This window comes from Kogia breviceps, chromosome 13 (genome assembly GCF_026419965.1).
Source record: "Kogia breviceps isolate mKogBre1 chromosome 13, mKogBre1 haplotype 1, whole genome shotgun sequence".
Classification (NCBI taxonomy): domain Eukaryota; kingdom Metazoa; phylum Chordata; class Mammalia; order Artiodactyla; family Physeteridae; genus Kogia; species Kogia breviceps.
The window spans coordinates 73,175,591-73,193,682 of NC_081322.1; the positions used below are offsets into that span (position 1 = coordinate 73,175,591).

The window sequence follows — 18,092 nt, forward strand, 5'->3', positions numbered from 1 at the left end:
AGAATCTGATTGTGGAGAAGCCACTAGCCATCCTGTGGGTGACAGGATGCATTTGCACATTAAGAACAGGCAGCAAAGCTATTAAAAGATATTAGCTGTCTAGATAAAGAACTAGGCCAGATATGGCCAATAGGTTTCAGATGCCAGCTAAGGTTGATTGGTAGTAGCTTCCTGGAATGCTGGGCTGAGGAGGATTCTGAGTCTGTATCAGGGTTAGAGGGAAAGAATTCCAAGATGGGTTAGGTAGGAAAGGGGGAAAGAATTCCAAGATGAATTAGGCAGGGAGAGGGTTATGGAGAGGAGGAAGAGAGCTGAGGAAGAGGAATATGTGTTAGTTCATTGCCATCTATTTCTTTGGGTCACGCACAAAGAGTAAGAGATATTGCCTCATATTCTAGTACAGGAGAGTGAAGAATGCACAAGTACTGCAGGAAAGAACCCCACTTTGCAGAGCCACTGAGGGAGAGTCAGGCATCCATTTTGGGGCAACTGCCACTTGAGTTATAGTTTCCTTGGAGTAAATAGCAACATGGAAAGAAGATTGAAGAATACCAGAGAATTGTCAATAACCAAGAGAGAGATGACTGTGACAATACAAAGCTGTTCTCATTTTCTTATAGTTTGGAAATAACCAGAGAATTTTCGCACATTAATAGTGCTACTAAAGTGAATGATATAGTGTTATTGCCTTACATATGTATTTCTCCCATTTGCGAACAGCCTTATGTTAGTAAATTCCCACAAGAACCCCATGAGCCTTACAGAGTTTAGTGACATTCCTAAGTAGTATAATCTACTATTAAAACATTAGGAAAGAGATTCCAGCTTATACATTCTAATGTCAAATGCTGTTTTTTCCACCAAATTGGAAAATGCTCCCCACTGCCCACACTGGGAAATGATGTATCTGGTCCCCAGAACACACTCTGGCTACAGTGAAGATTTCTAAATGTAGATTTTACCATTGTGCAGCATCTGAAATAACTGAAATAACTGACACCAATTACTTGGATTCAGAAACGTTTGTCCTGATCAAGGAAGAGACCAGTTTAAATGTCAATGCTCAAGATGTTAAATCCCAAACATTCTTGCTAATTAAAGGTGCATTTCTCAGATTTCATGCTCTATTAGCACCTAAAATAAGTTCCAGGCTAGGTAAAACTCATCTCTTTTAATCCAGTGTAATTAAAATGGCAACTGAATGTGAAAAAGGAATTTGGAATAAAAGTACTTAAGCTAAAAATTAGCGTTCTGAAGAATTGTTACTTGGTCAAAGAATAATCTAGTGAATAATGATTTGAAGGATATGGTGATCGACTCAGCACATATAGAATTTTTTTGAGAATAAGCAGAGAGAAAAGTACAAGAATAATATATTCTTTAATGAATATGGATGATACACAAACAGAGACTGAAGAATGGAATACACATTTTGGAAAATCAGAGGATACATAACTAAACTAAATAAACTAAAATATTGACAGTAGCTGGCATTAGGACATGGGATGATTCTAACTCTTCTCTTTCTTCTCTCTATTATTACCTATTTACCAAATTCCTTTGGTTTCTACATCATGTCCATATTCTCCAAGACACACATGTTGTTTTCTTTGTAGGTATGATATCATGAATCTGCAGTACACTGAAGCTAATCGCTATGACTATGTACATGTTGGAACTTGGCATGAAGGGGTGTTGAACATTGATGATTACAAAATCCAAATGAACAAGAGTGGAATGGTGCGGTCTGTGTGCAGTGAGCCTTGCTTAAAGGGTCAAATTAAGGTAAGCCAGCCACAAATTCATTCTTGAACGGTGTTCATGAGGACACCTCCTGCCTGGGCATAAGCAAAGAAAAACACAGACATTTTTCTTTGACCAGACTTTCCAGAAAGGGTGCATCAGGCGTACTCTTTCTGTTCTTGTGTTTAGCAAAAATGAGGAAGACAAAGAAAGATTGGGAAATGGAATAGGCAAACCACTGGGATATTTAGAATAGTCTTTATTTGAATCGTAATGATGAACTGCAATCTTAAATACAATATAGAAAGCAAGGGGATGAATAATCAAATTAAAAATTAAAACAGAAGTAAACACGGAAACCAGAGCCAATGATACTGCTTACTCATAGCTATAGCTATTGTTAAAGAAAGCAGAAGCTGAACGATGCCAAATAAATATATAACTAAAATTAAAGAAGCTGAAATGAGGTAACACAAAAGCACTGCTTACCACTTCTCTTTTCTCTACCAAGTTCTTTGAATTTTCCTGAAACTGGTATTTTCCAGCCAAGAGAGAGTCTTCACTTCTAATTATTCCCAGAAGTTTGTTGCTTTTATTCCAGGTTGGGGCAAGTGAGTGATCATGATATTACTGTATACTTAAAACTAGAGTAAATAAACATCATATACTGGGCATTTGGCTGAATGGAGTAAAGAGAATTCTTGGTGAAGAAGACATGGAAAGAGCACTCTCTGAATCCCATGCTATTTAAAAACCAAACTGGCTGATGCACTAGGAAATGGAGCGTAGGGGAATGACTGTGAGCTGTCAGGAATGTGGATTAAATGACCTAATAGGTCTTTCACGTCTCTAATTTTCTGTGATTCATCTCTCTGAGCAGACAGGCTGTCAAGTAAATGTCACAAAGCACAGCTGGGGCTAGAATGTATACCGTGTGAGGCTCCTGCTCTCTTGCCACGTGGCCACGCTGCTATGCCATTCGCAGGAGCCATAGAACCAGCCATGCAAGGGAGAGGCCCTGAGAAGTATACTTAGGGGCCTTTAGGGTAAGAGTCTAGTTGTGCTGGTACAGCAGCTGGAAAAGCTTTATCACTACTGATCAAAGAATGTGGAGGATCTGGAACCTGCAACATCTTTTAGCAGCTGGGAAGAGCTGTCCGGGTGGACTCAAAAACTCTCAAGTCACTTTGAGTGTGAAAAAAACTTCTGAGGCAACTCACCCTAGTTGCAAATGTCACTGCCTTCTCTGCAGATGTGATATTAAAAATATTTAATAATTGTCATGATAACCAGTCAGAATGAACTCCATTTTAGTGCTATGACAGGGTGCTGGAGGCCTCCTGCCATGCCCACAGTTAATCCTTGAGTTATTGGATCATGGGAAGATTTAGGTGAGGAATCTTACATGGATGGGGTAGTATGGGGCAGTCAGGGGGCTTGGAGAGTCACCATTAGTTTCCAACCAGTACAGAAGCACTTCAGTAGTGTAAGAATGACTCCAGCCAAACCATTGTGTATGGGCCATACGTCAGTGCTGCTTCTCCCCAAGAATGCATCTCTGATTTTTATCCAGATGGAATTTTTCACATGGGGCTGTCTGGAGGTATTAGGAATATATCCTCTGAAATTGAGAGGCCTAAAACTTCTCCTTGACTCTTACCACAGGATGCCAGACCACTGGATTCTGGGTTGGTTATCTTCTCTGTATGGTAGGGAAAACCAGGGAGACCTGAAGTCATATGATTGGGACAGCCCAGAAGCCCTGGGCTTTTTGCTCTTCTGTGACCCAAAGGGTGTCACATGTTCATCTCAGATCTCCTCCTCAGCATGGGTGGCAGCATTGAATCTTTAGTGCAGACAACTGCTGTGAAAAAGTTTATGAAGCTACACAGTTTGGTTATTCAGAGTGTAAGAAAAACAAACAAACAAACAAATACAACCCTGGCAAGAGAAAACAAATCAATCTAAAGATACTCTGCACTCCAGCTCCCTTTCAGAATTCCCTCCTGGTGCTCTGACTGCTGGCAGGCCATGAATGGGAGCTCACATGCCATGTGTAGTCCCATTTGTATACTCCAGAAGATAGACTTTCCCCCCACCCCCAAGTTCAGAGGAAAGGCTGTCTGCATGCAGCTCTAAGCTAGATGCTGAAGTATTTCTGGCATCACATTTGCATTACACCCATGCAGTGTTATCAAAGGAGATCCCAGAAATCTTTGCTAAGCCATTACAGAGCACTTGCTATAAATGCAAATCTCTTGAGGTCCAATTTTCATAATATTGTGTACCCTGCAGGATAAAAGTATGCCCGTTCTCAATAGCACCTGGAGTGGAGGTGAGGGGGGAATGTCTGTTTCCCATAAGCATCATGGGAGGTATGGAAACAAATGAAATCTGAATCCCATTTACCAAATAATAGCATTTATATTCTTACATCATCAATTTGCCACCTACCAGGTTCAGGATGCAGAGCCAGGTCTCTCAGTAGCCACTACAGAGACTAGAGGGAAGCAACGTAAAAAGTGATTGTAGGACTTGCACTTGTATTAACTGAGAAACATAACCTTTAGGAAAGGATTATTCATTTTAAATATCAAATGCCATTTCAAATGTCGAAATAACCATTTGACTTCTTTTGTGATAACCCATAAAACTTTCTTATGGTAAGTTCCTTTGGAGTAGTTAAAAGTCCAGTTTTCTTATGTTATTGATTTTAGAAATATAAATATAATATCTTATAATATTTTATGGAGGAGAAATTGATTTCAGTCATACCACAAACAGTGGTAAATAAAATCAAACTTTTATTGTTGTGTCTTACATTAGTCAGGTTTCAGTCAGGAAAGAAAGAACCCATGCCAGGTGGTTCAACAGAGGAAATTTAAGGTAAAAAACTGGCTATACAAGTAAAAGGGGGCAATGAGGCAACTCAGAGATGAGCAACGGTAGGAGTCATTCCCATCTTTGGGCTAGAGGGACCCAGGGAAGGTCACAGATACTACCTGAGACACCTCCTGAGGTGGGAGGGGAGGATACCTTGATGCGAGGCTTCTCCTCTCTGCAGCTCTTCAGTCTCCCGTTAGGTCCTTCCATTTTGCCAACCGTATGGAGAAGATGCTGGAAAGAGAGCCTGAGCAATGTAGTGCGCAGATACTTAGCTCAGGTTCCCTTGAACCCTGAAAGCTAAACAAGGTTAAGTGCTAATGCATTACTGGGAGATACAATCCCAGGGAAGCAAGAGTGAGAGGAAGAGGGAAGGGAGGCAGGGAAGCGTGGCGGAACACCTCTACCAATAAGGTGAAGCATCACTGAGCAGGACGCTGCCTCACTGAGCACAGCTCAGCCTCACGGAGGTCTCTGGACAGGCTGCTCGGACTGTCTGTTGGAGCAAGGAAGGGAGAAAAATGTATGCACTCCTGCCGTTCTATTTTCTGCTTCCTGTGGTCAGCGTTTGCTCACAGGAAGTGACGTCATCTGACCCCTTTAGGCAGCTGCAGGGGAAGCCAGGGTCCATGTCCTGCTATGTGGACCTTCTTTGAATTTGGAAGCAGCAGGGGGAGAAGTCTCTGTGGGTCTTACACAGGCTGGTCTGGGCTCCTGCTGTGCTGAATTGCCAAGGAGGCAGTTCTAGAACCCAGTGCCTCTTCCAGGGGAGAGAGAGTCACCTGGAGATGCCAGAAGATGACACAGTAGCGGTAGGCTCTGAGGTAGGAGTTGCAGAAGCATCCAGAACCCTCAAGAGCTGGGGGCCAAGGGCCTAAAAGACAGGTCAGGCAAAAAGAATTTGAGGCAGCACGTAAAATATGGACAATGGACCTGCAAGCAAACAGCAAGGGCCTGGCACTTGTATTGGTCTCCCACACTAAGCCTGCTGCTATTTTCCTTGGTGTGGAGAAGGCAGGAAAGAGGTAAGAAGGGGTGGGAAGGCAAGGGGGAGAAAGTGAAAGAAAGGAGAAGGGAGGCAATAGAGATCGGGAACTAACATTTATCAAGCATATTCTTGTGCAAGTACAGGAATGGATGACATCGTTTCAATTATTCCTTAAAACCACCCTTTTAAAGCAGATATTATCACCCCATTTGATAGATGAGAAGTCAGAGGCCCAGAGGGCTTGAATCACTTGTCCCAAGCTTTCTCAGCTAGTGGTTAAGAAATGCCGAGCTGAATGTAAGGCCAGACACTATCAAACTCTTAGAGGAAAACATAGGCAGAACACTATGCGACATAAATCACAGCAAGATCCTTTTTGACCCATCTCCTAGAGAAATGGAAATAAAAACACAAAGAAACAAATGGGACCTAATGAAACTTAAAAGCTTTTGCACAGCAAAGGAAACCATAAACAAGACCAAAAGACAACCCTCAGAATGGGAGAAAATATTTGCAAACGAAGCAACTGACAAAGGATTAATTTCCAAAATTTATAAGCAACTCATGCAGCTCAATAACAAAAAAACAAACAACCCAATCCAAAAATGGGCAGAAGAACTAAATAGACATTTCTCCAAAGAAGATATATAGATTGCTAACAAACACATGAAAGAATGCTCAACCTCATTAATCATTAGAGAAATGCAAATCAAAACTACAATGAGATATCATCTCGCACTGGTCAGATTGGCCATCATCAAAAACTCTAGAAACAATAAATGCTGGAGAGGGTGTGGAGAAAAGGGAACCCTCTTGCACTGCTGGTGGGAATGTAAATTGATACAGCCGCTATGGAGAACAGTATGGAGGTTCCTTAAAAAACTACAAATAGAACTACCATACGACCCAGCAATCCCACTACTGGGCATATACCCTGAGAAAACCATAATTCAGAAAGACTCATGTACCAAAATGTTCATTGCAGCTCTATTTACAATAGCCAGGACATGGAAGCAACCTAAGTGTCCATCAACAGATGAATGGATAAAGAAGATGTGGCACATATATACAATGGAATATTACTCAGCCATAAAAAGAAATGAAACTGAGTTATTTATAATGAGGTGGATGGACCTGGAGTCTGTCATACAGAGTGAAGTAAGTCAGAAGGAGAAAAACAAATACCGTATGCTAACACATATATATGGACTCTAAGGGAAAAAAATGTCATGAAGAGATTAGTGGTAGGACGGGAATAAAACACAGACTTACTCGAGCATGGACTTGAGGATATGGGGAGGGGGAAGGGTGGGCTGTGACGAAGTGAGAGAGTGGCAGGGACATATATACACTACCAAATGTAAATTAGATAGCTAGTGGGAAGCTGCCACATAGCACAGGGAGTTCACCTCTGTGCTTTGTGACCACCTAGAGGGGTGGGATAGGGAGGGTGGGAGAGAGAGTGATGCAAGAGGGAAGAGATATGGGAACATATGTATATGTATAACTGATTCACTTTGTTGTAAAGGAAAAACTAACACACTATTGTAAAACAATTATACTCCAATAAAGATGTTAAAAAAAAAAAAAAGAAAGAAATGCCGAGCTGAGCTCGGAGCCAATCCAAAGCTCTTTTCAACCCACAGCCACATGTTGTTATACCATCTTTCATTATATGACTGTCATATTTCCTACAAATGCAAGTTTCAATTGCTAAAGCTTATTTTCTCAATAGTTTACAACAAAATTATAAATAGAGATCCACTTTAAAATTGCTGAGGGAACAGAATCTAGAAGTAAGCAGGCAATAAATATTAGTGAAGGTGGTCAGGAGAGTCTGACGGAGCTGGGGAGACCGGCAGAGAATCCCAGGGAAAGGGTCCTGGGGATTGCTTTCATTCGCCTCCTAGTCTTTCTTTTCCCCTCTCTTCTATTTTTTTCTTCCGTTTGGTTTGTTTTTGGATTCTTTACCCCAAGTTGATGGTTTGAGTCTGGGAGTTTAGGCATGGAAAGTAGGAATCACTACGTCCCCCCTTCTCACCTGGCCTATCAAGATAGAATTGTAGAGACCATATCATAAATGGTTCTTCATTACACATGCCATATTGTCATATAGTAAAATACACCCTATATATGTGGAGAAAAAAGCCCAGATACACGTATTTTTGCAAACTGTATATTTCAGAATTGGGTTAACTATTTTTTCCCTGAACCATCTGAACGTGAGGTGCAGATATCATGAAACGTCATACCTCAGCTTTTGTCTTCTAAGTATAAGGACAGTTCTCACATGGCCATAAGACCAGCTAAGAAAGTTAGCACTAACATCATCAACCACAGCTGTCCTGTTCACCTCAACTTCCCCTTTTTGTGAATCAAAGCAAACTACCCATTTAACTTCTGCATAGTTAATGCAACCATTTTGGCAACCAATGAAACAATGACATAGTTCCTTCATTATGTAATATTTTCTAAATTCCACTGCAGGATGGCAGATTCTCAACCAAAATTGTCCACAGGAATATCAAAATTCCTTATCTGAGAAGTTTATGATTACATAATGATGATGTGATCTGCCCCAGCTACTAAAAACATACTGGCTGAAATTTTGAAAAAAGTTGAAGACAAAATACTGGATTCCTTTTTGTATTTTTTTATATATGTGAAAGCCTGAAATTATTATAGTGTCTCTGGATGAGAGAAAACTTTGCAAGCACTGGTCATAACGAGAAATTCTATAGAATCATCATTAATTTATTCACAGCCACTCTTGAGTAATACCTACACCTTCACCTCTCATGCTTTGACCAGTGTTTAAGCTGGTCTCCTGGTTACTGAACTTTTTGGTGATCACCTTAGCCTCAGATCTAGCTTGTCTGCCACTTTGGGGGACAGGTGCCGATAGGACCTGCTGCTGAATCACGTGACACCGGGCAGAGAAGGAGCACAGCAGAGCTGTTGTGTCTTGCAGGTGGCAGTGGCCAAAGCAGGGCTCATTTTCTTTTTTAAGTCAATATTTATTGAAGTATAACACACAGAAAAGTAGAGAAGGAAGGCAATAGCATGAGTACACATTGGACTCTTACTTCTGGGTCTTTTCTTTAGATGATCCCACCACCTAGAACTCTTTTCCACCAGATATATTCAGGACTTACGCCCTTTCCCTCTCTCAAGTCTTTACTCAAGTGGCATATCTTTGTGAAGCCTTACCTGACCACCATATGCAAAACTGCAATCACCAATTCCAGGTGCCTCCCTATCAAGACTGGGACTGAGATGAGGCAAGTGAAGCACTTAGGGCACAGACCCTAAAGTAGCCCCCCGTCAAGATCCTGCAAGTGCAGAGTGGGCATGTGCACAACGCTGTTTTAAGGGCCTCTTTAAGTCTGGTCCCCAGGCTGGCCTCACCTTGGTCCCTGCCCTGAACCCTGTTCCTCTTTCTGGCTGTAGTTTTCTCAAAGCCCTTTTCTAGGATGGCGCTCCTCAAGGATGGGGATATATGATCTGTTTTATTCACTGATTGTGAATGCATAATGTGAATGAATGAATGGATGAATGATTGAATGCATATGCCCTGCCTAAGCATTTCATTCCTCCTTCTAGCAGTATACGTATTACATTATGTCAGATTTTGAGCTTCTTAACCTCAGTGATCATCAGGTCTTTTCATTTATTTGTCCCCATGCATAGCACCATGTCTGGCACACTGGGCCACTAAATAAATGTTGGTTAAGTAAATATATATCTGCCAACTTCTGAGATATAATTTTGGTTCTCAGCATAACATGTCATCATTCTGACAGCTGTTTTTACACAAGGAAGAGCTTAGTTCTTGAAAATAACTGGTGATGATGTGCCTGAGGTTTGCACAAGTTACTGATCCCCTCTGCAGCTGTTTCTTCATCTGCAAAGTGTAAATAATTAACTTCACTCCATGGAGTGGTTGTGAGGTTTAGTGTAATTCTGTACAGAGGGCCTTGCGCATGGTCTCGTTCAATGTATGTCCATTTTTGTGATCATTTTCTATTCTTATATGATTTTTGTTACATTTCCCCTGTAATAAATTACTACATAGGGATTTTCCTAAACTGATATTTTTCTATAATTCTTTCAAGGCTCTCTTCAATTTCTTCCTATTTTTTATTCTCTTTGAATTCTTCATTTTCATTTCTTTTGTTTACGTAATAGTCCATATTATTTCCCTCTTTTCTTTCACATACATTATTGAGTAATTATTGAAAAATTAATATGTACCAATAACTATGCTAGCACTGTGAATGCAAAAGAAACTTAAACATGGCCCCTTCCTTTGAGGAACTCATAGTGTAGCTGGAAAAAATTGTATCAGCAATTAGAGTCCATTGTTGCCCAAGCTCTCATGCTGAGGGTCATGGGGACACAGGGGGGTAGGACTAGCCCTTCTCTCCCTCAGCTGATTTTCCTACAGTCCTAATTAGGTAGGACCAGTGTCTTTATTCTGTTTAGTCTTCCAGGCATTTCCCTTCTGAAGCAAATTTCTCTGTTTCCTTTGATTTATCATTACTTTTCCTTCATCATATTCTCTCCATGCTGTTTTCTTTCTTTTGTCCTTTTTCTAAACAAAGCCTAAATTTAAAAAATCCATTCCAGGGGCTTCCCTGGTGGCGCAGTGGTTGAGAATCCACCTGCTGATGCAGGGGACACGGGTTCGTGCCCCAGTCCGGGAAAATCCCACATGCCGCGGAGCGGCCGGGCCCGTGAGCCGTGGCTGCTGAGCCTGCGCGTCCGGAGCCTGTGCTCCGCGACAGGAGAGGCCACAACAGTGAGAGGCCCGCGTACCAAAAAAAAAAGAAAAAAAAAATCCATTTCAATTTACTCCAGAAACGTAGTCGTAAAGTTAACGCTTGATTTCCTATGTCATAAGACTCCTACAGTGTATATGGAATTGAATCATAACCTTGTGTGAAGCAGCAGGTCATCTAGTCTTACTAACAATAAACAGAGCACCACGTACACAGGATGTAAAAGGAAGCAAAACAGTTCCTGTGTCTTGGGAGGTCTTGGTCTTTCAAGAGCAATTTCAGAAAAATATCAAATCTCTTATTATGACTCAGAGCTGTCATAAAAAGTGTTTTATGGTAACAAAAATGAGACAATACATTATTCAGTTATTGAGTGTATACTACATGTAAAAGAAATATCAGTTAGTATAAAAATAATAAAATAATTTAAAATATCAATACCTGTGATATGGGGGAGACTAAAACATAGAGACAATAATTTAAGAATTTTTTGAAAAGTATCTGAATGAAACGTATCTACCATATACATGTGAAACAATTAGAGGACAAAAGCTAACTAACTTGTGGTAATAAAATACCAAGTATATTTTAATTATAGAGAATTCCAAATAAGGTAATGTTTCAAAGGGCTCACTACACCAGAAATACTTCCTGGAGCGTGTGTCAGGACTGGATAGTAGTGACATAGATGGGCTGATGGAGGAAAGATGATATTCTAAATGGAAAGGAATATCCCTTCTTTTATTAAAATATATTTATTTCTTTCTTGTTGCATGTTAAAGCCATGGATTAAACAACAAACACACTCTCTCTCTTTTGTCCTTCTTAAAATCTATTCTCTAAACAGCAGCCATAATAATCCTTGTAGAAAGCAAGTCAGATGGAAAGCAAATTAGATGATGTATCTGCCCTACTTGAAACCTCCCTCCAAAACAAACAATTATGTGGACATCAATGAGGACGTAAGCAGGGGATGGCACAGAGGCTGCTCTTCCTTGTTTGGCGGACTTATGTAAGAGATTATTAACAGTCAAACTTAGGTGCAGAAACAAGGACCAGGGACTAAGTGAATGACGGACCAAAGAGCTTATATTTCAAAGGTATTAGAAAAGGGAGACACTGACATTCTTTGAGTGGCCGAATTACATTTTTAAAAAAGATTCAACTCAACACTCGTTCATTGGCCAGCTACTGTGTGTTCTTGGTACATTTATTGATGACTATGATCTGAAAACAATGAAAGTATGGCATGATTCCCTTCTCTTGAGGAGCCCACAGGCCATCGAGATGATCTTGGCAGCTGTGTGCACGTAACTCTGGAGTGAGAAGTAATTAGAGGCATGTTATATGATTAGGAGACAGGGACCAGAATTCAGCTTTCTGTGTCTAGAGGGGTGGCTGAGAGATAGAAAAAACAAATCCCATATTTTAGACATTGCATGGCAAAAGTGCACGTATTTGGTGGCTGAATAAGAAGTAATAAAAAAATAACTCCATTTGAGCAGTTCCTTTTTCATTATTTATTAGAGGTATAAGCCAATCACTTATTCATTCATTTATTGAGTCATTCAAAGCTTAATCTTAAATACTTTCCATGTGCCAGTTACTCATAGGATCTACCTTTCACCAGTCATTCTGCATAAATAAATTGTTTAGCATTATTATCTTTTGAAATTGTCTCATTCATAGTATTCATTTTATAGTTAGGAAAAAGATAAAGCTGACTGAAGAGATATACACTATTTTGTACTTCTTATACTCATTAAAGTAAAAAGCAGTACTCATTTATTCAATTTTTTTCATGGCACTTAGAAAAATTTATAATTTGGAATATAGATTTCTCATGATTATTCTGAGGATAGGTGTGAATTTTTCAAAAAGACTTAATCTGAGTCTACTTTCTAAAGTTATTTGAAAGTAAAAGAAGAAAACGGAAACCTTTTACAGTTTCTGAAAATATGTCATTTGATATTTTTCATGTAATTCTAAAATAGTTGTATAAATTTCAACCTGATTTGCAAGAAGATAATTTTATTTTCACAAAGGATAGAGTTTGTATGATTTTAAGGTATGGCAACATTTACAGTTTAATTTCTGACTTTACGTATGAGAACATTTGATTATGTCTAATGTGTTAGGGAGGGACCTCTGTTTCTGGCCATGAGGGAGTAACAGAGTACAGACTTTGTCTTCTGCTGTAAACAACCAGAAAACTTGACACAATATATGAAATAACTATGTTCAGACATTGGAAAACAGTGCATGACCTTGAATTCAAGGAATTGCAAGGAAACAAACAAGATGAACCCTAAAATCACTCTGGCTTTCTGTCTGGAGGCAATTTCCTAGCTGTTGTTTAGTGAGAAAGAATACAAACAGAGCTTGGCTATCTTGATAATTTAAGAAGACAGGAATCAGAGTTGAAGGAGGCCAAGGCAGCCAGAAATTGTAGTTCAGAGGAAGGAAGAGGAAGAATCTATGCAGAAAAAGTGTCCCAGAATTTGGCATATGAGTTTTCATGAGTGTTTGACTGAATCTGTATGAGCAGGGTAGAATTCAGAATGTCCAGAGCAATTAGTGGGGAGCTGTATTCCCAGAGGTCACACAAAGCCAAGAATTGTCCCAATTTCTACAAGCCCTAGTGGAGACGCTTTGCTGAATACACAAAGAGTTAAGTAGAGATCCAGCAGGGTCATAGCTTATAATGAGGCTAAACTATTCCTAGAGTAGAGACTATTCTAGAATTGCCCTAAAAAATGAAAAACAAGACTCAGACTGAGCCACAGGTGACTTAGCTGCCTGCTGGAACAAAGGCCAATACTACTTCAAGAAAAAAAGCCAGCACTCTACACCTTATGTCCAGCATCTGGTTAAAAATTTTTAGGCATGTGACAAGGCGAGAAAATGTGACACATTACCTGAAGGAAAAGCAAGCAATAGAAACAGTCCCAGATATTATATTGATGATGGAATTAGAAGTCAAATGAAAATACCTACTGTAAATACATACGAAAGGATTTAAAAGAAAATATGCATATCACGAGAAGACACGTGGAAATATAAGAACATAAAATAGAATTTATACAATGAAAACCAAAGTATATTAGAAATAATTTTTTAATGGATGGGATTAACAGCATATTAGACATTATGAAAGTACAAATCAGGGAACTTATGACAATATAAAAAGAAAAATGTAGTTTTACTTTTCTGAGAAGTATTAATACATATTAATATACATAATGATATGGTTCAGCTGTTTAATTCCTTTTATAAAAGAAATTATTATTGAAAAGCTTCCAAATCTAACATGGAATGAACTGAAATTCACATCTGAACTCTGGTACAATAAGGTATATCCCAATCCATGTATTTAAAGTTCCTCAAATATACGAGTTTTTGAAAAGTTACTTTTCTAAAAAAAAATCATAGTTTGAAAGCAAGTCCTCATCTAGGAAAAAAAAAGTCTTTCTGGAGAAACGATCTGTAAGGCATATGAAATATTGCTATGTTATAGGTCATACGGAAAGGAGAAGTCAGTTGCTGCTGGATTTGCACTGCCTGCAAAGAGAATGAATATGTGCAAGATGAATTCACCTGCAAAGCTTGTGACTTGGGATGGTGGCCCAATGCAGATCTAACAGGTAGGAACTGCCTCACTTGTAAGCCCTATCCCTGACTGTTAACCTTTCCAATGTGCCTATTGTTTAAAATGATAGTGATTATCTCATGTCTTTTTCAATGTTTATTTACATTGTTACTGCTCATGTCAAGGTGTACACATAAATCTCTTATACGTTTTCCATAATCTATATTAAAAGTTCATTTAAATATAAAAATGTATTCAAAGGTTATTCTTGTATACCAGTTGTTCCTGTTTTTCTTTTTAAAAATTTTATCTGAAGATATTTCTAGTCACCTGAATTTATATTTGCAAATATTTCTTGAACATCTATAGGACGTAAAGGTACAAAAATAAGTGAAACACAGCCCCAGCTTTATTTACTTAAAATATATCAGGGAAGAAACATGTAAAAGTATAAAATAAAATAGTTATTACTACAATAGAGATATTTATAAACTACTGTAAAGTTTGTTAGGCAGACAAGGAGATGAAAGAAATTCCAGACAGAAAGTAGAACATGAGAAACATGAAAGCATGTAATACATTTGGAGAAAACCATGGAACAAGTACATGGGGTTGTTTGGTAAATGCAAGGCCTAGCAGATACATGGTCAGAAATGAGACTGGATGAGTACACTGGAAGCAAATGTTGAGGAGCTTCTGTAGGACCTTTTTATAAATGTTTGGATTTTGACTTTAAGCACAGGAGAACCACTGAAGAATTTAAAGTGGTGAATAACATCATGATATCTGTGTCTCAGAAAGATGACCCTGGCGGTAGTATGGAGGAGAGTAGTGAGCCTAGGCTAAAAATAGAGAGAAGTTAGGAAGCTATTATGTTGGTCCAAGTGAGTAATTTCAAATGGTGTGAACTATGGCAGCTGCTACAGCAATGGAGAGGAATAAATGAATGCAAGAGATGATTTACTCATAACATCAATGGGACTCCTGTGGATGGATTACATGAGTTTATAAGCTTCCCAAGAGCAATGTTCAGGTATATGAGTTTTGATTTCCAAAGGCCCTGGTATGAGTTCACAAATGAGAGGTGTTTCACAGTTACTTTTCACAAATTTTAAAAGTGATAAAGCCATAGAAACTTTGTCTTTGAGTTCATAGAGACCTTGTCATCTGAGTAATGCAATCCCTCATTTTAGAACGACAAAGGTGAGGCCTAGAGAGGTGTACTTGTGTGCCCAAGGTCATGCAACTAGTTAGAAGCAGGTCGTAGTTCATTGACTTCTGATCCTATGCCTCCCTGTGTGCTGCTGATAATCATTAGGGTAACATTCATGATTGATGTTTACTTTTTGACTTGTTCCCAAATAAGCATATGAAACTAAGAAATTGTGTGGCTTATTCAGTGGGCATCAAAAATGGCTGGCTGAGTAGAATCAGGTCACATAATTAAAATTATACTTTGTAAGTGAGAGACCTTGTAAAATGTTAACCCTGTTAGAAAATAGACTGAGTATCAAAAAGCTTTTAGAAATCACCTGGTACAAAGGCCATTTTTAAATGAAAAGAAATTAGATCAGAATATTTTTGAAGATACAAACTATACCTCACCTGTTTCTTTATTCTCTAGCTGAAAACTGGTTTTCAACTTCAGTGTGCCTAAAAATTACCTGGGAATTACTCATCTACAGAGATTCCCATTCACTATATTCCCATTCACTATATTCCCATTCACTATTTCCCATTCACTATTTCACTATTTCTGAGACAAGACCCAGCAGATTCTGAAGCACTTAGTCCCTGTTCCATCCCTTGAGAAACAATACTCTCTGACTCATAGCTTGATGCCTTGAACATAATTGCTGCCTGATAAATATTTGTTCTATTGAGCGAATTAGAAGGAAGAAGGGACTCACCCAAGTTCATCTACATCAATACAGATCCTCAATAGGAGAAGCCCCCACTAGAATCTAGGGGGTTTTGTCCCTGGGTCTAATGCCCTTTTCACTATGCATTTATCTCATGGTTGCATGCAATGGACTGACTTGGAAAAGCTTTTCCAACCTCATTCTGGACACAGGCCTCCTTTCCCACTCGTACTGTGTCTCTCTTCACAACTTTACCCTTCTTTATAGTGTGTGCTTCCTGCCGGTCCTTTTCATCTTGAGAAAGCCATCCCCTTAGATCACCATTGTGCTTGAGAACTGGGCTTGACTTCAGAGTCAGCCCTCAGCTATTTGACTGAGACCACAACTGACCAGGAAGAGGCTCAAAGACAAAACCATCACCTTTCTAAGGTTAATCTTAAATGTCAGAAGTCCTGGCTTTGAGGTACAAGGGTTTTACTCTTGTCTACACTTTGGGGGCTTCCTCCAACTTTTCCTACTGCTTCATCCTCCTTTTAAATGGGGGCTTATCTCATACATGATAAAGAGCTTCTATCCAACTTTAAAACATTAAAATACAAAAAAACATTTAAAGATCTAATATGTTATAATAATGGAACTCAAAGTCATATGTTTTATTCCCTAGAGATCTTCCACTGTGGATATATTGTCTGCCCACTGCCAAATGATCACCATCATTGATTAAGCCTCTTTGACTTAGCGAAATGTTTAAAAATATCCTCCTTGATTATAAATAGGTGAATTTTAATGCAGTTATCTTTCTAGAGAATTTAATCTACTATCATCCATCATATGTGTAAAAATCACTTTAACATTCAAATGAGTAGAGAGCAAAGCAACAGCTCAGACTGCCTTTATCTGATAACAACAGGCAAGTGGCTACTTTCGGATCGTGTATCCAAATTATGTTGTAAGTCTTATACTTAAGGTCTTTCAGAATATGCATCTCTCGTACTTATTTATACTTTTTTTTAAACATCTTTATTGGAGTATAATTGCTTTACACTGTTGTGTTTGTTGCTGCTGTATAACAAAGTGAGTCAGCTATACGTATACATATATCCCCATATCCCCTCCCTCTTGCATCTCCCTCCCACCCTCCCTATCCCACCCCTCTAGGTGGTCACAAAACACCGAGCTGATCTCCCTGTGCTATGCAGCTGCTTCTCACCAGATATTTTACGTTTGGTAGTGTATGTAAGTCCGTGCCACTCTCTCACTTCGTCTCAGCTTACCCTTCCCCCACCCCGTGTCCTCAAGTCCATTCTCTACGTCTGCATCTTTATTCCTGTCCTGCCCCTAGGTTCTTCATAACCATTTTTTTTTTTTTAGATTCCATATATATGTGTTAGCATACGGAAACAGATAAAGAAGATGTGGTGCATATATACAATGGAATATTATTCAGCTATACTTAGTTTTAATGACACCTACTGTTTCTGCATCCCTTCCAGTCTTACACATGAATGGAAAATGAGATCTAATTTGCCACTTACTTGGTGCCATGTCAGGCTCAGAGCAAGGGCACAGAACATGGCAGTGTGTTTTTGATTGTTGCCATAGTAGCAGTAGTTGTGAAAAGAGAAAACTCACAGAGAGAGAATACCAAAAAATCAGTAAAAATATTCAGAGGAGTATATGCATTGCCTTCAAGTAGGTATTTTATTTTTATCGGTGGATTTTTTTGACTGAATTTTAGTTAAAATGAGAAATCATTCTCTTTAGAAAATAGTGTCTTTACTGAAGGTGAAGTTTGTTTAAAATATGCTTTAAATCATTTTATATGATAGCTACTTTTCATATATGCTTCAAAGACTCTAATATTAATGAATAAAAACATGTTAGTGAGTTTTTGTTTTCATTGGAATGTTATTTTTTGGCTATGAAGAAAAATATTGTATATTTCTTAGAGGAAATGACTTCTGAAGCTGTTTTAATAAATTTTTCATATTTTCTTCTTGGGAATATGCACATTTTAATTCAGCATTTAAATTTCACACTTTACTTTTTATGATGCATAAACAGGGACCTCTTCTGCCATGATATACAACTTGACAGTAGTTTAACAATCTATGGGCCAATTATATGTAATCCAATGCTACTTACTCCTTTTAAAAAGTCAAATAGTATAAAATAATTCCTTAGGAAGTCCGACTACACTAAATCTCATCAATAAAAAATAGAGGGCTTCCCTGGTGGTGCAGTGG

General features: G+C 38.8%; 1 protein-coding gene across 3 annotated transcripts in view; it reads left to right on the forward strand.

The window, feature by feature from the left end:
• GRM1 (glutamate metabotropic receptor 1) overlaps window positions 1-18,092 on the forward strand; it is a 371,221-nt gene that overhangs the window by 305,787 nt on the left and 47,342 nt on the right. For all 3 annotated transcript variants that reach the window (XM_067010975.1, XM_059035994.2, XM_067010976.1), the window contains exons 6-7: window positions 1,617-1,785; window positions 13,913-14,039. In XM_067010975.1, the coding sequence (XP_066867076.1) occupies window positions 1,617-1,785; window positions 13,913-14,039 (296 nt within the window). The remainder of the gene's footprint in view (window positions 1-1,616; window positions 1,786-13,912; window positions 14,040-18,092) is intronic.